This window comes from Sarcophilus harrisii, chromosome 3, assembly GCF_902635505.1.
Source record: "Sarcophilus harrisii chromosome 3, mSarHar1.11, whole genome shotgun sequence".
Classification (NCBI taxonomy): Eukaryota; Metazoa; Chordata; class Mammalia; order Dasyuromorphia; family Dasyuridae; genus Sarcophilus; species Sarcophilus harrisii.
In genome coordinates this window covers 83,187,708-83,211,360 of record NC_045428.1, presented here as the reverse complement: position 1 = coordinate 83,211,360, position 23,653 = coordinate 83,187,708, and the positions used below count along the sequence as shown (strand labels likewise).

At 36.0% G+C, this 23,653-nt stretch overlaps 2 protein-coding genes across 3 annotated transcripts in view; one reads left to right on the top strand and one right to left on the bottom strand.

Annotated features, from left to right (window-relative positions):
• LOC100929481 (aldehyde oxidase 2-like) overlaps positions 1 to 23,653 on the top strand; it is a 111,705-nt gene that overhangs the window by 41,970 nt on the left and 46,082 nt on the right. For both annotated transcript variants that reach the window (XM_031957217.1, NM_001308994.1), the window contains exons 15-25: positions 3,193 to 3,373; positions 4,693 to 4,785; positions 8,248 to 8,417; positions 8,831 to 8,945; positions 11,644 to 11,766; positions 13,608 to 13,704; positions 14,997 to 15,121; positions 15,915 to 16,048; positions 18,066 to 18,153; positions 20,748 to 20,838; positions 21,836 to 22,020. In XM_031957217.1, coding sequence (XP_031813077.1) covers positions 3,193 to 3,373; positions 4,693 to 4,785; positions 8,248 to 8,417; positions 8,831 to 8,945; positions 11,644 to 11,766; positions 13,608 to 13,704; positions 14,997 to 15,121; positions 15,915 to 16,048; positions 18,066 to 18,153; positions 20,748 to 20,838; positions 21,836 to 22,020 — 1,402 coding nt within the window. The remainder of the gene's footprint in view (positions 1 to 3,192; positions 3,374 to 4,692; positions 4,786 to 8,247; positions 8,418 to 8,830; positions 8,946 to 11,643; positions 11,767 to 13,607; positions 13,705 to 14,996; positions 15,122 to 15,914; positions 16,049 to 18,065; positions 18,154 to 20,747; positions 20,839 to 21,835; positions 22,021 to 23,653) is intronic.
• Positions 1 to 23,653, bottom strand: part of CPB2 (carboxypeptidase B2) — a 168,172-nt gene that overhangs the window by 134,925 nt on the left and 9,594 nt on the right. The window lies entirely within an intron of this gene.

The window sequence follows — 23,653 nt, the reverse complement described above, 5'->3', positions numbered from 1 at the left end:
TCTAGTCTCCGACACTTACTAGATCTCAGGGCAAGTCACTTAACTTTGCCTTAGTTTCCCCTTTGCCTCAATTTCCCCATCTGTAAAAATGAGCTGGAGAAGGAAATGGCAAACCATTCCAGTATCTCTCCCAACTTTGAAGAGTTAAACAACAAACTATATTAGCACTGCAGGCAATACAAAGAAAGGTGAATAATAGTGTAAGGAGAAAGTATTAAACTCAAAGTTAAGGTTCAAATCTGCATCTAATACTTACTAGCTATTTGACCTTGTCAAGGGGCCAGAAACTTTTCTGAGCCTGATTTCATCATCTGTAAAATGGAAAAAATATCCAAACCAAGTATGTACATGGTAGTTAAGGAAAGAGACTCCCCTAGTGCTGAAAAAGAATATTGAATTTAGAGTCTTGGGTTCAAATCCTGACTCTACCTTTACTATCTTAGGTGAATCATTTCATCTCTCCAGGAATCAGCCTACTTGTATAATTATACAATATAAAGGTTGCACTTGATGCACTATTTTTGAAGTTTTTTCCAGCTCTCAATTTAAAGATGCTGTGATTCTGCATCACAAGATTGTTGGGATGATCAAACACTGATGATATAAAGTAGATGCTCCAAAAGTCTTGGTGCAGTTTTAAATTATTAAAACTAATATAAATCTGTATAAAGTATCTTGCAAATATTAAAACTCTACTTGTTGATTATTGTTACTATTAAAGATAATCAAGACAATCCCTGTCCTCAAAGAACCAGTAGAGAATAAAATACACATACATAACACTATGATATAAGGAGAACTTGACTCATTAGAAAGATACAAAGGGCTATGGGGAAAGGGAGGAGAGACTCTCCTCCTCCCTTTTCCTTGTCACTCAGGCAGACATACACACTTGAGGGGGATAAGGGAAGCTTTTTGGGAAGAAGTGACATTTGATCTGGACTTTGACAACTTCTTTAACTGATTGAGATGAGGGGAAGGATATTATAAATAAAAATAAACATTATACATAGGTGAGAAAGTGTGGGATGTGTTCAAAGAAGAAAAAAGTCTAATTTGACCAGAACAATAGTTACCACAGGGACAGACTATAACAGGTCTTGAATGTTAAGCTAATAACATAGAGCTATTAGTAAACTGCTAGAATAATCAAAAATATATATATATATATATATATATATATAATGAGAATAATTCCAACAGATTATCATTATTTGATAATTATTTGTGAATTTACCTACTCACTAAAATTTACTTACAACCCCAAAATCAGAACTTGGGTTACTTTCAGCATCTTTCATAAATAAACATGTGCAGAGTACATGTTGAGCTGCTGGCTTTATGTTCCCAGATGAGGTTGAACAAGGCAATGCTCTGCTTTTTACTTCAGCTCTCTTCCTGCAAACAAGTGACCCTTTAAAAGTCTACTTAGGGCCATGTTTTTTTGCAATTTTTGTGCTATTTGTTAGTGATTTTGCTGTTTAAAATGGCTCCCAAGCATAGTGCTAAAATGCTGTCTAGTATTCCTAAATGCAAGAAAGCTGTGATGTTCCCTACAAAGACAATATATATGCTGGATAAGCATCATTCAGGCATGCATTATGGTGCTGTTGGCCATGAGTTCAATGACAATCAGTCTACAATAGGGTTATTGTGGTTGTTGTTCAGGTAAGTTTGGCTTTTCATGATCCTACAATCCATAGAGTTTTCTAGCAAAAATACTAGAGAGATTTGCCATTTCCTCCTCCGGGGAATTAAAGGAAAACAGGATTACACAGCTGGTAATTGTTTGAGGTCACATTTGAATTTAGGACTTTCTGACTCAAGTCCCAGCATTTTATCCACTGAGCTATGTCACTGCCCCATAAATAAGGTACATCCAGAAAAAAAGAAGAAGAAAAAATTGGCCTGTTTATGAGACCACTCTGGAAAGTGCTAAAATAAATGTATGCAGGAACCTAACCCTGTATTTCCTCAGGAGCAATGGTTCAATATTTGCTAATTCAGTGTTTGCAGTAAATTCACAGTAAGTAACTCCCTCATATTATAAGAATTAACTGGACTTACTGCAGTTCTGATGAAGGAATAATATAATTAATCTGTTATATATAAATATAAAATATAAATATAAATTAATATATTGATATATTAGTTATTTTATACTAATGTTAGATGAAATTTGGTCTAACAATGATTTATTGAGCAAATCAGTAACTCTCCAGTCCAACTTTTGGAATAGGGCAAGGTGAATAGGCTAGGTCAACATTGATATTGTGGGCCCTTATCCCCTCCTCTCCCCCTTGACATGAACATTACATTTGACTCCTCCAATGCATTCAGCAAACAACAATCAACTCCCATCTTAAATTCAGACTGAGTTCCCTCTAGAAATACACAATATCTATTTCCGTGTGCATAGAGAAGGGCAATCTTGGATCAAGTCCTGTTTCTGATACATACTAGCTGTATCAACCTGGGCAAGTCCCTTAACCTCTTGGTTCCTAGATCAGGGCTCTTAAACTTTTTTCCACTCACAACCTCTTTTCACCTAAGAAATTTTTTATGTGACCCCATATAAAATAGGTACTGATAATAAGCCATAATTTCATTACCCCCACAGTCAGTTACACTACTTCATATAGGGTCACAACCCATAGTTTAGGAAACTTTGCTCTAGGTAATTTTCTGTTTTTGTTTTTACAATAGCTTTTTATTTTTCAAAATACATACAAAGATACCTCTTAACATTCATCCCTGCAAAAGCTTATGATCAATTTTCCTCCCTTCCTCTCCACCTTCCCCCTTCTCTAGACACCACGTAATCCAATATAGGTTAAACATGTGCAATTCTTCCAAACATATTTCCACATTTATCATGCTGCACAAGAAAAATCTTTCTGCCTGTTTCTCCATTTCTTTCTCTGTTTCTTTCTCTCTCTCTCTCTCTCTCATTAATAATATATTATTATATATCATATTCACGCTATCTCTTAATTTTTTAGAGCAGAAAAGGGTTGGTAGACTAAAAACAATATCCTATTTTTTAAAAGTTCTAACAAAATTGTGATTCTAAATTATTAAAAAAAATTTAAATAAATAATTTGTATCTAAAACAATAAATTATACTGCCCTTTGATAGCACATGTTTCATTTGGAACAGCAACTTAGTTTGTTCTTCCCCTTCCTCTCCAGACGCTGGAATGCACTGATGCTGGATGAAGCTTACAGGTTGGTCCTGGATGAAGTCTCTCTCCCAGGCTCAACCCCAGGAGGAATGGTGGAATTTAAAAGAACCCTTATTGTCAGTTTCCTCTTCAAGTTCTACCTGGAAATATTACAAGAATTAAAGAAAATAATAATGATCCCTCTCTCAGTGAGTATATTGACATACCTACAGGCTTTCCTACCATTACCTTCCAAGATGCATTCAATTGAGATGTTGCTTCTTATCAGTACCCAAGCATCCTTCCTCTAGAAAGACTGTCCACTATACTAACTAAAATTCAGAATATTAACTTCTTTCCTTCTTTACTTCCTTCCTTCCTCTCTCCCTTTCTCTTTCTTTCTTTCCTCCCTCCCTTTCTTCTTTCTTTTTTCTTTCTTCCTTTCTTTCTTTTTTCCTTCCTTCTTAACAAATGGAAGAAGTTAGCCTTCTCACACTAACCCATCAATACACTAAGCATATAAGATTTTCTAAATGTCACCTTGGAAGGCTGAGAAAACTTGACCTTTGGAAAATATAATGTAGACAGAAAAGACAGAGAGATAAGAGGAAGGAAGCATTTTAGAAGGGAAAGTTGTATGTTGGGAAGCAGTATAGTACAGTGGAAAGAATGCTGAATTTGGAATTAGTTTCTTACAGTGAGACTTCCTGGATCCTGGGTCCTTTGTACCACTGGGTTAGTGTAACCATTCAAAGTTAGGTATGTATGATGAATCAGCTAAAGCTTTAAGTGAATATGAGAAGGCAGCAGAGTTTCTCTGCAATTTTATTAAATGACTTTTATATTAATTTAGCTTGGAGTAGAACTCCAAGAGAGATTTAATGGAGCCATAGGGCATTAAATTGTCATGGCCTTTCCAGAAAAAAAAGGTAATAGTGATTTAAGTATTATTCCTGGAACAAGAATTGGAAAAGTATAGGGATGGAGGGAAGTTGTATATACATGCACAGCATTGAAACAGATGGCAAGATGTTGTACTGTCCTGGAAGACAGTTAAATGGGACTTGAAGCATGATCTGAAGCCAGCCAAATATAGTGGACTGAAGGGACTCGCCCACCCAATCAAGATGGCTTAGAGTCAAGGGTATGTCCCAAGGCTGAGTGGATGAATTTCCACTGGGGATGAGGGATAGAGGGAGAGGTATGAAAGTCAGTTGTGTAAGGCAGTTATTCCAGGAATTTGAGAATATCAAGGCAAAATGAAAGTTGCCTGTGTCAGGTATTAACTGGATCCCTTCCTTTTTTTTCCTCACAGATATTTAGCACTTCCCATGCCCACATAACATGTGTCCTATATGAAGTCAGGCTCAACCCCAGGGGGAATGGTGGAATTTAAAAGAACCTTCATTGTCAGTTTCCTCTTCAAGTTCTACCTGGAAATATTACAAGAATTTGTAATTAACAGAGAGATAATATGGTATAGCTTGATTAGCATAATTAATATCCTTATCCTTTAATCATCTTTCAGAATAGCCATCAATATCCTGACATTTCAGAGAAGTTCCTAAGTGCTTTGGAAGAGTTTCCTGTCACAGTATCCAGAGGAGTCCAAGAATTTCAAGTCAGTGGTTTAGTCAGTCAATTGATTGGTCAACAAACATTTATTAAATACTTTTTATGGGTTAGACATTATGCAAGATGCAAGAAATATGAAGAAAAACAAAAAATAACTTTTGTTCTCAAGGCTGCTTGATCTAATAGGGAAAACAACACCCAAACAACTATGTACAAATAAAATATATATAAGATTAATAAGAGCTAGGATCAACAGAGAAAAAGCCCTAACATTAAAGCAAATCAGGAAAGGATGGAATTTTATCTCAGATTTGAAGAAAGTCAGAGAAATCAGGAGTCAGAGGTGAATAGGCAGAGAATTTTTAGCATGGGGGACAGCCAATGAAAATACTTGGAATCGGGAGATGAAGTATTTCTTTCAAGGTAAACCAAAGCAGACAGGGTCACTAGATCACCGAGAATATGTGGAAGGAGAAGAGGAGAAAAATATAGGAGGGTACCAGGTTACGAAGGGCTTAGAACTCAAAACAGAAGATTTTGTATTTGATCCTAGATATGATAGGGAACCACTGGAATTTAAAAAGTTGAGAAGTGATGTAGTCAGACTTACGCTTAGCAAAGATCACTTTGGCAGCTAAAGGAAGGATAGATTGGATTGGAAAGAGACTTGAGTCAAGGAGACCAACTGAAAGACTAGTGATAAGGGGCTAGTCTAGGGAGTATAACAGTGTCAGAAGTGAGAAGGAGACATATACTAGAAAAGTTAAAAGGTAGAATTAATAAGACTTGGAAACATGAGAAAATGGGGAGTGATTTCAAGTCTCAGTGACTGAGAAAATGGCAGTACCCTTGACAAGAAAAAGAGAAAGGACTTCTGAAAAAAGATGTGTTTAATTTGGGACATGTCAAGTTTAAGATGTCTATGAGACATCCAGTTTGAGAAGTCCAATAGGTAGTTGGAAATGAAAGCCTGAAGGTTAAGGAGGCTAGGACTAGATAAGTAAATCTGAGAATCATTGAATCCATTGGATTGATGAGATCACCAAGAGGAAGAGAATAGATATCAAGGAGAGGAGAGCCTAACACATAGCACTCCACAGTTGGTATGATGGATGATAATCCAGAAAAAAAAAAATTGAGGCATGCCGACAGGTAGAAGGAAAACCAAAGAAGAGTAGTGTCAAAAAAATCTAGAGAGAAGAGAATATCAAGGAAAAAAGGGTGATCAACAGTATCAAAGGCTAGGGAAAAAATTATGCTTACTCCTCTTTAATTTTTTTTATTTTATTATGTATTATTAGTTTTCTCTTATTGTTTTTTAAAATAAAACAAGAATTTCCATAATGTAGTAAAACAGTAAAAAAAAATTGTACATGAAACTGCACATCTATTATGTATAACTTGATAATCTTTTTAAATATATAATAAAATTATCTTGTAACTTTCTTTTTAAAATTTTCTTTCCCCCCCCCCCACTCTACCATAAATAGGTGTATATATATGGATATATTCTATATATACTTCTATTTATCAGTTCTTTCTCTAGATGCAGATAGTGTCTTCCTTCATAGGTCCTTTGTGGTTAATTAGGGTATTTATAACAATCTTTGTTGTTCAAAGTTGTTCTTAAAACAATATTGCTGTTGTTATAAACAACATTCTCTTGGTTCTGCTCATTCCACTTTTCATTATTTATGCAAATTTATCCATGTTTTTCTAAGATCATCAAGCTCATAATTTCTTATAGCATAGTAGTATTCTATCGAAATCATATACCATAACTTGTTCAGCTATTCCCCAATTTAGGGGCATCTCTGCAATTTCCAATTCTTTGCTACCACAAAGAGAGTTGCTATAAATATTTTAGAACACATGGATTCTTTTTCTTTATCCTTAGTCATCTTTGGAGAGAGAGCTAGTGGTGTATTGCTGGGTCAAAGGATATAGGCAGCTTAATAACTCTTTGGGCACAATTCCAGATTGCTCTTCAAATGGCTGCATTAGTTCATCGTTCTACCAACAGCAAATTTGTATTCTAATTTTTCTACATTCCCTCCAATATTTCTTGCTTTGCCCTTCAATCATTTTAGCCAATTGGATAAGTATAAAATGATATCCTAAGGTTGTTTTAATTTGCATTTCTCTAATCAATAATGATTTAGAGCATTTTTATATGACTATAAGTTGTTTTGATTTCTTCCTTGGAAAACTGCTTATTCCTATCCTTTGACCATTTATCAATTTATTATTTATTGCTTGGAAGGCCACTTGCTTTTCATTTTTTAATTTTTAACTCTCTACCTCTTATTAATTTATGGCTTTTTGAAGGAAATCAATTTTTTTAAACTAAGACGCAAAAATTTAAGATGAAAACTGACCAAAATATATTGATATCTGATCAGTTTGATATCAGGATCTCCTGAGATCCTAAGATCACCTTGTCTTCTCAAAAAGTACTTCTTCAATTGTGAATGAGACATTGTTTTCTTAGCTTAACCTCTCAGAGCTTGTTTCTTGCTCTATAAAGTAAGAAATAGTACTTAGTCAGTCATTTATACCTTAGTATGAATGAATTTATCAGAATCTTTCCTTCAAGCAGATTTTGATAGGGGCCAGAAATGTGGAAGAACATATGAGGACAATGGATACAGAAGATGGAGAGGAAACGAGTAAATAAGATTGAAAGGGGAAAAGGCACAGAAAGGGCAATGTAGGAGCAGCAAAGACCAGCTTTCTCTGTTTCATCTCCTTGATCTTACTTAAACCAAAGCTTCTTAAACTGTGGGTCCTGACCCCATGTGGAGCCACATAATTGAATTTGGGGGAGTTGAAAAATTATGAATCAGTGAATTTTAAGTAAATGTTTGGTTTGTGAACCTATTTTATATACCTACAAATCCAAAATCATATAAAAATTTCTCAGACAAAAAGGGGTTATAAGAGAAAAGTTCAAGAATATCTAAACTGCCTATGAAATAAATAGGAAAAGGGCATTGAAACTCTATTTAAATTTTCATTGTGTTGATAGTAATTACATTAAGATATTGTAGTATATACTTGTCTCACACTTCAGGGTCATGTGAGAATTACTTATTAGTGTTTCGCTAGTATTTACATTGATCACCCTATTTCTTCTAGTTAACAGGATGTAGGGCAAATCTGTCACTCCCTCCTCCTGACATCACCAATTTCCATTAAGACTCAACTCAAACACCTCTTGTGCATGAGACCTTTTCTGGTCCCCCCCCACCTCCTCATTTCTTGAGCCTTCCCTTCTCCCTTTTATTTTGAAGGGTTACCCTTTTTCCACGCTGTATGTATCTTATATTTACCTACTTGTTCATAGGTTGTCTCCCCCATTAGAATGTAAGCTTCTTGAGAGATTGGCTGTTTTGGACCTTTTGTTGTGTGTCCAGTGCTTAGCACAATGGTAAATGCTAAATAAATGTTTGTTTATCCAATAGTTGTTTTCGCTCACTGAATCATAACTTCTTATCTTCCTTTGCAGGGGGTAGACTCTAACCAACCTCCCCATGATCCAGTTGGACGGCCAATTCATCACCAATCTGGAATCAAACATGCGACTGGGGAAGCTATATTTTGTGATGACCTGCCTGTTGTGGATAAAGAACTTTTCCTCGCTTTAGTAACCAGCACTAGGGCTCATGCAAAAATCATGTAAGTGAACTCGTGGGTTTTTTTTGTAAGCCAACTGAAAGCATACTCAGATACATCCTCACCTCCCAGAAAAGTGTCCACTGTCCCTGTGTCCCTAGAGATTGCCCAGGAGATGGATAGATGTAAGGAACCTAAGACACACAGTGGAATTCAACCTCTATATTGGCCCCTAAATTACAAGACCCATACATGGAGTGAAAGGAAGGCTTCCAAGAAAGAGAATAACACAGTAGGAGAGATTGCCAAAGTTTTCTGTCTTTTGGTGATATATTCTCCTTTCCTTTCTCTACCCTCACCATATTCAAATCCTCATCCATCTGGGACAACCATAGATTAGAGTAATGACTGAAAGTATCACTTTGGACTTCAGTGGCCATTAGGACTGCCAACATTTCCAATGTTTTCTTTCCAAGATCCATTGATGCATCTGAGGCTCTTGAACTACCAGGTGTGGTTGATGTGATAACAGCTAAGGACATTCCAGGTACCAATGGCACTGACGATGACAAACTGCTTGCTGTAGATGAGGTACTGTACATCTTCATGGGTGACTTTGGGCATAAGGTAACCATAGTCTGCCCTCAAGCATCTGTGCACAATTCCAACTCTGGTTTGAGAAAAGTCAGGGTCTCCATCCTTTCCAGTCTCTTCTTTCCCCCTCCATTTCTCTGTTCAAAGCTCCTTTCAAAGAATTAAGAAGGCTTGGTCTTTTGCTTTACAATTTTCTCTTCTGATAATCATTAAATTTTGCATATTCTCCTTATTTAATGTTTGTCTTATCTTTCTCCCAAATCATAAATTCCCTGAAAGCATGGATCAAGTCTCATCTAAACTGTGTATCTCCCTCAGAGCCTCACCACAGTAGACTCTGAATCAAATGTTTGCCCAGCCAGGAATTAGAAGATTCTAGCCTTGATTCCTTCAAGTGTTGTAGGGACACAGATTCTGAAGTTGGGAGATCTCTTTTCAAATCTTGTCCCCCATTACGTGTTACCATGAGATTTGAGGCAAGTTCCTAAACTTCACTGAGCCTCAATTTTCTCATCTGCTAAATGAAAAGCTGAATTGGATGATCCTTGCAACCTCTGATCTTATGATTCCAGGATTTTGTTTCACCTTTCTCTGATAAGGCAACTGGGAAGCAAAAGGAATAGAATGTTTTACTTAACATCAAGAAGAGTTGGAGCTGGATCCTGCCTCAGACTCTTACTGTCTATATTCCTGGGCAAATCACTCAATCACTGTCAGGTTCAGTTTTCTCATCTGTAAAATAGAGATAATAATAATACTACCTGCCTCACATGTTAGTTGTGGAGAGCCAATGAAAGAATATATATAAAGGTCTTTGAAAAACTTAAAGTGCTGTATAAAGGCAGACTATTATTGCGATTTGTAAAACAGAGATAATTATACTTCCTTATTTAACCTAAAGAAGGTGTGAGAAATGATTGTATGAGATGGAAAATACATAGCACCATACATCTAAAAGTACTATTTTGAGTGGAGACATTAGTCAAAAGAGTAAATAGCAGTAAACATGAGAAGTTTGAGACTTCCTCTTACTTAGATGCTTCACATTCTCTCATGGAAACCCACAGGGCTTTATGTGAAGACTACCCCTTGCTTTTTTCTGACTCATATCTTCTTTCATTAAAATTTTTTCAATGTACCTATCACCAGTGATAAAGCAAGCTACCCCCTTACTGACAAGAGAGGTGATGGGGCTCAGGGTATAGACTGAGGCACTTTTTGGATATGACTGTGGTGAGAATTTGTTTTTCTTGACCATGTATGTGGTATAAGGGTTTTGTTTTTCTTCTTTTTTAATGGAGAGGGAGATGGGAGAGAGAAAATGGGGTTTTGTCACTGAAAAAAAATTAATTAAAAAAAAAAGTTTCCTAGGGGCAGCTAGATGGTACAGTGGATAGAGCACCAGCCCTGAAGTCAGGAGGATCTGAGTTCAAATATGGTCTCAGACACTTAACACTTCCTACTTGTGTGACCCTGGGCAAGTCACTTAACCCCAATTGCCTCAGCAAAAACAAAACAAAACAAAACAAAAGCCAACTTCTCTGACAAGTGCAGAGAATGTTTTCTTCATTACTGAACTGCTCTGCAAATTATTCCATGAGGCAACACCAGAAAAAAGGTAGATGGTTTCTGCTGGGCTTCCCCATCCACAAAAATGTAGGCCCTCTCCATATCCTATTTATGTTAGGCACTAAAATGATTTCTAGGACTATACAGGATTCTTTAAACTTTTCCCCCCAAAACATGTATTTTATAAAATATCCTTTGGGAACAGGTAGGTAGCATGGTAGATAAAACTCTGGAATCAGGAGGACCTGAGTTCAAATCTGGTGTCACACTTATTAGCTGGGTATTCTTATTAGCCTTTATCCTGATTATTACACCCCCCAAAAAAATGAATAATAAGTTTCCGATCCATAGAGTACACTGAAAAACCAATAAGCAGTTGCAACATATTCTTGCCATATGTGTCTGTACTGATGAGTGTCTACATCAAGAGTTGTCTAACTCAAAAAGAAATAGGCCCACTAAACCATACCAAGAATATCTACAGCTACATATTGACTTAGAAAATTACCTATTAAAGTTATTTATGTTTGACTGTATTTTTATTTATTTTATTAAACATTTTCCAATTACATTTTTATTTGGTTCTGCAGTGTCCTTAGTACCTTTGACACCTCCATTCTACATACATCAGCATGGCAGATAGATTTTTACAAACATTGCTTAATTTATTATTTTATTATTAATAATATTCTTTGATATTATATTATGTTGTATAATTATAAATTATTATTATTATTAAAAATAAAAATAAAAAATAAATTCCTTTGTAAGAAACACTTGAAACTCTATGAGCCACAGATGTGGGTTTCCAAAAATATATCCAGGATTTCAAATGAAAATAAGTCTTTCCCTAAAGTCCCTACAGCAGCAACTGATTACTACTTAGGTGCCCTTGAAAGGTAACCTTTCGTCTGCCAGGCAGCTTCCTTCTTTATAAAATGGGGAGTTAGAGTGGATGACCTTTGAGGTAACTTTGAGTTTTCAATCTATAATCCTATAAACCTCTAATTATTTTAGATTATTGTTATTACTTAAACAATCACATCTAAGGAACCAGAAAGATTGAGTTCAGCAATTAAAATAAGCCAGTGCTTTCTACCTGGTCATTATGTTGGGTCTCCTGCAGGTGCTTTGTGTGGGTCAGATTATCTGTGCTGTGGTTGCTGAATCAGATGTTTATGCAAAGCGGGCAGTTGAGAAGGTGAAGATCATTTACCAGGACCAGGAACCTGTGATTTTCACTATTGAGGTAACCTAGATTTTCAAGTCCAATACTCTTTCCAAGTCAATTTTACTGATGAACATTTCTTTTCTCTTTGATAAAGACATAGTTTTTTTAAGGAACAATTATTTCCAAACTAGCACCTTCTCGAGTGGAGCCATCTCAAGAAGATTCACAGAACTTAGAGGTTAAAACAGTTAAAACATCTCGAATTATCAATTCAACTACAGGATTCCCACTCCACTATTCCCCAATAATTCCTAATCCAGCCACTAGGAATTCCCTCTTTCCCAAGGCAAGCTATTCCATTTTGGGACAGCTATCTTCCATCAAGCTGAAATCTATCTTTGTGTAACTCTCTCACACACATCTTATTTCTTCCCTCTGGAATAGTACAAAAATACATGACAACCCTTCAAACTGCACACAAATACCAACAACTGATAAATGTGGACCCAACTTTTTTTAAGAGCATCAAAATATAAGGTTGATGCTGGTGTTAGAAGAAGTATTATGATGGAAGGTAGAACTAGGAATGTTTCAAGAGGAAAATTATACCCTTTCTCCCTTTCCTCTTTGTATAAAAAAAATCTGAATCTCCATAATGTGGGTCACTAACAATATACTCAGAATTTCAAATGAAAAAAGAGGCCTTTACTAGGATAAGACCTTATGGGAACAGTTTATTAATACCTGAGAGGTCTTCAGCAAGTCATCTTGAGCTCTATGAAGAATATTTTCCAAATTTGCCAGACGAGGGCTTGGGACAATAAGAGGAATAAATTTAACAATCCTAAAATGAAGCAGCTCTCTCTTTGAGACTTGAGATCTGGAGGAGGTGCAAAACTTCCCATTCTTTGGAGATCCCCAGTTGCTGCAGCCATTGCTACTATTACTTCTGCTTCCATGCCCTACTTACTTGTCATCTGCAATAATCAAGACTCTCTGGTGTGATACCAAAGAAATAGTCTCATGTCCTGAGATTAGGTCGCCTCTATACCCTTCTTCCAGGCTGTTTCTATTGCTTTTACTTGACGAACCCCAGTTCCTGTTGGACATTAAGTAAACTATCTGACCTCCACCTTTTATCCCTAGGAACTTCCACCCCTATCCCCATTACTCTGGCCAATTCATTAGATCATGAAAACTTAACTAGAAAGATAACTAACACACATAAATAAAAATAGAATAGACAAAAATAACTATAAAAGTAATTTTGGAAGGAAACACAAATTGAAAGGTCAGCATTCCGAAAAATGACAAGGTTCATGAGAAGATTCTAGCCTTGATATCGGTTTTCATACAAGATCAGTTGGGCAAAAGTTCACGTGTTTCTACTATTAATCTGCCTGAAGCCATAATTTAATGAATCCCTCCATGCTGACCTATTTGAATAGTTTCTGTCACTCAGGTGACATGAGGACAAGAGACCAAGTGGGAGATGTAAGTGTGAATGGAGGGAAAGAGGATTTGACAGTAATGGGCAAGTGGCAGGATTCCCTCTGTCTCCAGAGAGTAGACACAAACTCAGTACTCTCCAATCGTACCACTTTCCCATCATATCTTTACATGTTTCATTAAAACAGAAGTACTTTTTCATCTGCTTGTTGTTCTAGTGATTCTCATTCATTCTAGCTCCTTTTAGTCCTTTTCTAAAATGAGCATTTCAAAAAAAAAGAAACTTAAAACTTAAGTGTAGAAGAATCAGAGGAAACTGAAGATGCAAATAAAAGGTGAAAATAAAACCCTAAAATAAAATAAAATAAAATGAATATTTCAGAAAGTTGCTGGTGAATTGCTTGAGAAGAAAATGCTAATGGAAGACCAAGTAAGATATATTATATTGTTTGCTTTTTTTCTTTATTCAGGATGCAATAAGGCACAATTCATACTTGTCCTCTGAAAAAAAACTAGAACAAGGAAATGTGGAGGAGGCATTTGAAAATGTTGATCAAATTATTGAGGGTAAGCCACTGTTTAATGAGAATATATCTAATTTAGTCATTTTTAGAATATGTATATGGTATAAAGATAGAGGATACTCTGATGAGATCATGCATCCATCTAAGAAATGATGGACTCTTGGTTTCATTGCTTTCAGAAAAAAAACCAAAAAAAAATAGTTTCTGACCTGGAAGTGGAACCGAAAAGAGAATTGGGTTTAAAAGCAGAACAGCTAGGCTAAAAGCCCTGTGTCTCTTATGGCCATATATAATCTTGGAAGTCAATCACCTTTTCTAAAATTCAGTTTTCTCATTTTCTAAAATGAGAGAATTGGACTAAAATGACCTCTAAGGTTCCTTCCAGTCCTAAATCATCATTACCAAGACCAAGAATTTATTAAGCATTTAATATGCTTTAAAAGGAGGATTTGTAAGAAAGGAGCTGTATTGGAGATATAAAAAATGGCAAAAACACTGCCTCGGCTCTCTAGGAATTCACATTCTGTTAGAGAAAGCCACATACAAACAACCATAGTATGTATATATAAGAAAGATATAGGTATAGATTTATAGATGTATAGCTATAAAGCCATATATATATGTGTGTGTGTGTTATATATATATATATATATATATATATATATATATATATATATTCTTTCTTTCCTAGTCCTATTTTTTAGTGTTTTTTTAGTGTTTCCTATTCCTAACTATTGTGTTTGCTCTGCTCCATTGGTACATATACTAAAATCAGAATGAAAGATCAAGATAATCTGCCTGCTTCTGAACTTAAGACAACTTAACAAATTTATCTTGTTCATCTTAACTTCCAACTTCTTTTCAGTAGTGGTGTTATTGGACTTATTTCTTGGAAGGAATAGAGAGAAGAGAATTTATGCAGACCTTTTTTAGTTGGAAGCAAATCCCAGCAGTAAAATCCAAAGTTTAGGGTTGGAAGTTCCTGAGTTTAAATTCCCTCCTTCAGGCATTAGACAGTAGTTATATCAGAGTAAAATCAATGAGACACCAAACCCAAAGCATACCTCAGAATCCCCACAATTCATTCCCAGGGCCACTTTACAAGAGATAGTCATTATTGATTTCAGCTACATCTGTTCTGAGAACCTACAAATAAATAGAAAGTGAATTATCCATCGAAAAAAATAATCAATGAAATAATAAAAATAAGTTGATAAAAAATAATTTGATAATGAATGGTCCAGGTCCTTTAGAAGGAAGTATTCATCTCCTGTTTGGTCATACCCTATACTGTAGCTGCCCATTAAGGATTTCTTATATTTGGGGACTGAACAGGTGAGATGCATGTTGGAGGACAAGAACATTTTTACATGGAGACACAAAGAGTGCTTGTCATACCAAAAACTGAGGACAAAGAGATGGAGATTTACATATCATCTCAGGATCCATCCTATGTACAGGTGAGGGAAACAGTATTTTCTCAGTCTCTCTTCACCCTTCCCATATTTTACCACCTTGCTATAAGCCTCATTTCCCACTACTTGGATATCACTAACTTTACCTCAATTTTCAAAAGGGGAATCTATCAGTTTTACTTTTTTAAAGATGTGTTCACTTGCAATACTGTTATGTGAACTAATCTAACATTAATGTTAAATTATTAAACTAGTACAGTGGTTCTCAAACTTTTGTTTTCAGTATCTTTATCCTATTAAAAATTATTGAGGATCTCTTCAAAGCATTTTTGTTTATCTGGGTTATATTTATAGATATTTACCATATTGGAAATAAAAACTATTTTTGAATTTGTAGACCCTCTAAAAGGGTTTCAGAGATCCCCAGGATTCTCTAGACCATATTTTGAGAACCACTGAACTAGGATGATTACTAGTTCCTCTTTTAAAATGCTATTACTCATGCTCTGAGATGAATGGAATGTCCATAAATGAGCCCCACAATTCAATTTGACATGCATTTAAGTGACCATATGAAAAATAGTGTTAAGTATATTATTTAATGTATACAAAGAAGTAAAATTAAAATATATACAATGAAAATACAAAATTATTTTAGAGGGATACACCAACAACTGGGTAGATGAACCAGAAATAGCCTCGAGGAGAATGATGTAGTAAGTGCATAGTTTTGTTTGTTTTACTGATCTCTGGCAGCAGATTCATTAAGTCCATGCTGTGTTTCAGAAAATGTAGTTTAAAATTCCACTGTTACAAAATCATCTATTATCTTTTACAGAAAACAGTGTCCTCTACCTTAAGCATCCCCATCAACAGGATCACATGCCACGTAAAACGAGTAGGTGGAGGCTTTGGGGGAAAGGTATCCAAACCAGCTGTGTATGGTGCAATTACTGCTGTGGCTGCTAACAAGTAAGTGGGACAAGGGATAAATCAGTTGGTGTTTGAGAAATGCTTTTGGATGTGGTGAATAGTTGACTGTATGTCCTTGGGGACGACATGTTCTCTTTCTCACCTTTGGTCCAATGGCAATTTTTTACTACTTCCAAATTTGTAGTGTGGACCAGAAGAGAAAAGGCATTGCAGAAGGCTCAAGAAAAAATAAGTGACTGGGGCAGCTAATTGGTATAGCGGAGAGAGCACCAGCCCTAAAGTTAGGAAGACTGAGTTCAAATCTGACCTCAGACACTTAATACTTCCTGGCTGTGTGACTCTGGGCAAGTCACTTAACCCCAATTTCCTCAGCAAAAGAAAAGAAAAAATAAATGATTATACAAATGTCAAGTAGTTAATAATTGTAGAATGCAACTCCCAACTGATTGGGGAAAGGGAAGGAGATGGAGGGGATATACCCAGGCTCTATGAAGCCTTCAAATAGAAAGAGGGAAGCTATTTTTTCTGCCCTTTCCTTCCTCATCTCATGTACTCAAATAAGGAAAAGGGAGGGAAGACAAGAAAAAGGCCTTTTTTGTTTCACTGGAAATAAATAGCATTTTAAGACTAAGAAATCTGCCCAGAATTATTTGCCAAGATTACTCCCTTGCTGTGGACCTGTCCACATTTATGGTTAGTTTACAGTGGATTATATTTAAATTGTTTTTCTTCTCTAGGTGTTTCATGAATGTTTTCCACCTCTCAGAATCATCTCTTCAGGTTTTTTTTTCTGTACCTGTCCCACATGCCCACAGCCATACACTGGCATTCATAAGAGAGTCACTCCTGAGGTTTCTCTCTGGTGGGTATGGGGGAAAGAGGGAGAAAAGCAGGAAATGCAGAAAGGCATAGAATGTGAGAAGAGGAAGCAGCCATCATCTTGTTCAACCTTCTCATTTTACAGATAAGGAAAACAAAGGTTCATAGAGGTATTGAGAGGACACTGGATTGAGTCAGAGGAATTGGGTTCAAATCTACTTTTGACACTATCTGTGTAATCCTGGGTAAATGTTCTGTGTGATTCTTTTTTTTTATTATTTTGTTGAGGAAATTGGTGCTAAGTGACTTGCCCAGGGTTACACAGCAAGGAAGTATTAAGTGTCTGAGACCAGATTTGAACTCAGGTCTTCCTGACTTCAGGGCTGATGCTCTATCCACTGCACCACCTGCTCTATCCACAGCCACCTGGCTGGCCCATCTGTGTGATTCTTGATCCTCAGTTTCCCAACTGTAAGATAAGAGGGCTGGACTAGTAAGTCTCTGAGATGCCTTTTAGCTCTGATCCTTTAATGCACAAGAGCAGTTAGGTAGTGCCATAGACAAAGAGCACCAAGCCAAGGGTTAGGAAGACTACCTTTTCACACACTTTATTAGCTGTGTGACCCTGGGTAAGTTGCCACTAGAGAAGGAAATGGCAAACTCCTCCAGGATCTGTGCCATGAAAACATCAAATAGGATCACAAAAAACCAAACACAATTAAAATGGCTGAACAACAACAAAAATGATACATAACTCTGTGATTCCCCTCCGTATGCTTAAATTATTCCATCTGCAAAATAAGACAATAAAACAAATCAATCTAAGACAGCCCAACTCTCAATCTATAATTCTTTGAAGCAAAGATGACTGAAGTTCTGAGATTTAGTCTTGCGTGAATAAGTGGTAGCAACAACAAAAATTAGGACAAAGAGTGTTAAGTCATTAAGTTGCAGTAAGACATCCACAGGGATGATTGGAAGACAAGTAGAAATTTCAGAGGAACATCTGGAGGAAAATTTAGGGCTGGAAGTCTATAGAATGAGGAGTGATCTAGAATGAGAAGTGATAAACTATTGGAAAGAGCCAAAAGCATCAATAGTTTAAGTCTAAACAGAGAAATCCAATAATGTGCGATCTTAGCTTCCTTTAGAGTCAAGCTAAACAAACAAAAAAAAAATCCATTAGAATCTAGGCATTAAAAAAATCTGACTCATAAATATCTGTTGTTTCTTTTAGAACTGGTCATCCTATTCGGCTTGTTTTAGATAGAAAAGAGGATATGTTAATAAAAGGGGGAAGGCATCCACTTTTTGCAAAATATAAAGTAAGTATTGGGGGAGAACTTGATTTTAGCATATCTCATTTTTCTACATACATTTGGAGTTATAATTTCCTACTCTTTTGGCATTGCATTGATTCAGTTGGCAAAGTTCTTTCAATGGATGGAAGAGAAAGCTGTTTCTAAGAAACTTGACATAGATGTCGTGTGATTAATAGCAAGAAAGGACCCACAGGGTTTGAAGACATTGCATCCTCCTAACCACCACTGGGCTCCAGGCTTCTTGGCTCTCTAGTATATAGCAAGATCATCCAACTAGGGTTATAATCTGTCTATTAAGCCAAAGGGCTAGGATTGAGTGCCCACTCTCCTTTTATTGCCTAGTCTTAGGGGAAGATGAAGGCTTCATGAGGGCAGCATGAGCTTGTCCAAAGCATTTATTACAGTGATGATTGGTCAATCTCCAAGGGCCCCCCCCAATCCTGTGATACATGCCCCATGGTAATAAATATATCAGTGTGCTAGATCTGTGTCTGAGACATACAGTAATCATCCCTAGGGATAGCTGGGTGGTGCAATGGATAGAGCACCAGCTCTGAAGTCAGGAAGACTGAATTCAAATCTGGTCTCAGACACTTAACACTTCCTACCTGTGTGACTCTGGGCAAGTCACTTAACCCTGAATGCTTCAGCAAAAAATAATAATAATAATAATAATAATAATAATAATCCCTAGATTTATAGGTGGGATAGATATCTTCTTCTCTTTGTTCAACCAACTAGGCACATATATTAATAAGATACAGATATGCATAATATGCAATGTGAATGAATATATATGCATATGTATAATAAGCAAAATGTATGAATAATAGAATATGCATATGTGAAAAGATGGAAAGTATATGTAGCATATCTATATATAGGCCAGATTTAATGAAATATGGAAACTAGTTGAAGAATAAGATTATGCATATCTCTGAAGATAGAGGAAACCAGCTGTTGCTATAAATTTAAAAATGGCAAAAGAAAAACTATGTTATCCATCATTCCAAATTTTTACTGATCACTTCTTGATGAGTAATGGGTACTAAAAAGTTAAGTCCATAACCTGAATATGTAGCCGTATCCAAAGACAATTTCCAAACATTAACGTTCACCACCATGGACATGAATCACAATCTTGGGCCATGAAAGAGTTCAAAAAATCATGGACTTTTTAAAAATGTATAATGAATATAATCTATAGTCTATTTCAAGGGTTTTCTACTTTGCCATAGCACAGGACTATGATAATTTGAAGTTAAAAGGAAAGAGATTTTAGCTTCATTTAAGAAATTTTTTTTCTAATACTTAGAGCTTACCAAAAAATGATAGTAACAGCCCATATTTATAGCACTTTGTGATTTACAAAGCAATTTCCTTATAATTCTCCTAAGGTAGTGGGCTGGACAGTCACTTCACTCAACACAAATTTTATTTAATTCCTGCTTTGTCCAGAACACCTTGTTAGGTACGGAGTGAAAGACAAAGTTTAGGTAACACACAGTTCCCATTCTCATACAGAATATGTCCTTCCAAGGGATGGGACACAAATGTAGATAACTATAAAACACCATATTACATGGTATAGTGCCTCTCTTGTCTTAGCCACTCTCCTCTATTTCATAAACATCCTGGAGCCTTGGATATAAATGAGGAAGAAAATAGAGAAGAGGCAGAAAAAAGTGATAAGGGCAAAAGACAGAAGTGCAACAGGATCAGAGAAGGGGGCAACATTTCAATTAAATTTTAAAGGATGAATAGAAATTCAACAGTTGACAAAGTGGGAGGTAGAATGGATTCCAAGTACAGAAAATTATCAGCAAAATCTCTCAGCAATATTGTAGAAAGGGATATGATTGAAAAGTTTGAAATGGATAATATCAAAGGTCCCTTCCAAATCAAAGAGTTTATCATTTTATGCTATTCAGTTAAGACACTTTTTGAAACCTTTGAAGGATTTTAAATTGTTTAATAATGAAATTTTTAAATGATTATAAAGGGGAAACTATGTAAAAGAATAAGCTTTAAGACATCTATATTAATGATTCTTCATCAAAATAGAAAAAAAAACATAAAAAAGAGGTACACACATTTAGATATAAAAGCATCTTGACCATTGAGGTAACATATTGGGAAGGGTATAAATGTAACATTGACTACTCCATAAGGAGAAACACATACTAAAAGAAAAAGAACCACCCAAAGTTAATGTAAAGAATGAGAAAAACACAAGACAGAGTGAGAAAATGTGTGGTCCAATCCTAGCTATACCATTAACTAGTTAAAATACCTCAACCAAGTCACTTTTCTTCCCTTATTTCCTCATCTATATAATGAGGGAATTGGACTAGGAAATCCCCTCCAACTTTGACATGTAATAATATGGTTCTATGCATCCAGGGAGTCCCTGTCAATTAACAACCAAAAAACAGGCTATTAGCACAAGCTAATACCTTATTATTACGCAGATAGCCACATCCCAAGAAGTATATTTTGTCTTTGGTTAATTCCCCCAAAGGAAGATTGTCCTGGAGCTTATGTCTTTGATATAAAATATGAAATGGATCTTAAAAATGCTTATCATTTTATCATAGGTAGGATTCATGAACAATGGGAGGATCAAAGCTATGGATGTTAAGTGTTATATCAATGGAGGATATGTTCTGGATGACTCTGAAATGGCAAGTAAATTTTTTTTAAATAAAGAGCAACTTCATTGATTACAAAGTAGAATGTAAAAATTCTAGATTTTTTGTAGTTGCAAAAACAATCCTTCTTAAGCAGACTCTTCAGTCTAGCAAATTAAACCACACATTTTAAGCTGAAATCAAAGGGCTAAGAAATTCAAGTCTCTGATTATTCTTAAAGAAAAAATGTTTTTCTGTGCATACCCTTTGATCCAGCAGTGTTACTACTGGGATTATATCCCAAAGAGATTATAAAGAAGGGAAAGGGACCTGTATGTGCACGAATGTTTGTGGCAGCCCTTTTTGTAGTGGCTAGAAACTGGAAACTGAATGGATGTCCATCAGTTGGAGAATGGCTGAATAAATTGTGGTATATGAAAATTATGGAATATTACTGTTCTGTAAGAAATGACCAACAGGATGATTTCAGAAAGGCCTGGAGAGACTTACACGAACTGATGCTAAGTGAAATGAGCAGGACCAGGAGATCATTATATACTTCAACAACAATACTAGATGATGACCAGTCCTGATGGATCAGGCCATCCTCAGCAACGAGATCAACCAAATCATTTCTAATGGAGCAGTAATGAACTGAACTAGCTATACCCAGAAAAAGAACTCTGGGAGATGACTAAAAACCATTACATTGAATTCCCAGTCCCTATATTTATGCACACCTGCATCTTTGATTTCCTTCACAAGCTAATTGTACAATAATTCAGAGTCTGATTCTTTTTGTACAGCAAAATAATGTTGTGGTCATGTATACTTATTGTGTATCTAAGTTATATTTTAATATATTTAACATCTACTGGTCATCCTGCCATTTAGGGGGGGGGGTAAGAGGTGAAAAATTGGAACAAGAGGTTTGGCAATTGTTAATGCTGTAAAGTTACCCATGTATATATATCCTGTAAATTAAAGGCTATTAAATTTAAAAAAAAAATGTTTTTACTAATAATCTTTAATATCACTTTTACTTTAGGTGATAGAATATCTTCTACTAAAACTGGAAAATGCTTATAAAATTAATAATCTCCGATTCTGGGGCCAACCCTGCAAAACCAACTTGCCATCCAATACAGCCTTTCGTGGATTTGGTTTCCCACAGGGGGGATTGTTAATGGAGTCTTGTATCACAGCCGTGGCAGCCAAATGTGGCTTATCACCAGAAAAGGTAATAACCAAGTAGTGACTAACAGAAGGATGGCATCAATGTGTACGTACACACACACACACACACACACACACACACACACATTTCTTATAGAGTTTTATGGGTCACAAAATTGTTTCTTCACAAGAGCCTTATGAAGTAGATTCTCAGTGTTGGAGGCTCCATATATCTAAATCCTCACAGTTTTATTCAGGTTTAATCCAGAGGTTTCATTTCATCTTTGTGGGGAACTCTAGGTGAAAAAAACCCTTCTCCCAAAGCAGATCAGTAACTTTTCTGCAGCATACAGTCTTACAGGGTTGTCTGGGACACAAAAAGATTATGTGGCTTCCATAGTGTCACAAGATCAAAGATCATCCTATTGTCTGTCTGGAAGAGTACTTGAACTCCTCTTGCTCTCATTCCAAGGTCACTTCTCCATTCACTGACTACTCCTCTATCTATATAACTACAGTACATTTTAGAAAGTGATGAAGTACAGAGGAGAGAGATCAATTCGAGTGGGATGAGGGATTTAAGAAAGGAAAAATCCCAGTCTCAGCCATTGGGTGATGGGAAATCAGGGTAGAAATTAGGAAAGTTTTCATGGAGGAAATGGGACCTGAACTAAAAGGAAGAGAAAGTTCTCTGTAAGCAGAGAAGATACGTAAGTGGGGGTTTTCTTTTTTTTTTTTTTTCAGTGATTTTATTTATTTTTATTTTTTATTTTTTTAAATTTAATAGCCTTTTATTTACAGGATATATACATGGGTAACTTTACAGCATTAACAATTGCCAAACCTCTTGTTCCAATTTTTCACCTCTTACCCCCCCACCCCCTCCCCTAAATGGCAGGATGACCAGTAGATGTTAAATATATTAAAATATAACTTAGATACATAATAAGTATACATGACCAAAACATTATTTTGCTGTACAAAAAGAATCAGACTCTGAATTATTGTACAATTAGCTTGTGAAGGAAATCAAAAATGCAGGTGTGCATAAATATAGGGATTGGGAATTCAATGTAATGGTTTTTAGTCATCTCCCAGAGTTCTTTTTCTGGGTATAGCTAGTTCAGTTCATTACTGCTCCATTAGAAATGATTTGGTTGATCTCGTTGCTGAGGATGGCCTGATCCATCAGAACTGGTCATCATCTAGTATTGTTGTTGAAGTATATAATGATCTCCTGGTCCTGCTCATTTCACTCAGCATCAGTTCGTGTAAGTCTCTCCAGGCCTTTCTGAAATCATCCTGTTGGTCATTTCTTACAGAACAGTAATATTCCATAATTTTCATATACCACAATTTATTCAGCCATTCTCCAACTGATGGACATCCATTCAGTTTCCAGTTTCTAGCCACTACAAAAAGGGCTGCCACAAACATTCGTGCACATACAGGTCCCTTTCCCTTCTTTATAATCTCTTTGGGATATAATCCCAGTAGTAACACTGCTGGATCAAAGGGTATGCACAGTTTGATAACTTTTTGAGCATAGTTCCAAACTACTCTCCAAAATGGTTGGATTCGTTCACAACTCCACCAACAATGCATCAATGTCCCAGTTTTCCCGCATCCCCTCCAACAATCATCATTATTTTTTCCTGTCATCTTAGCCAATCTGACAGGTGTGTAGTGGTATCTTA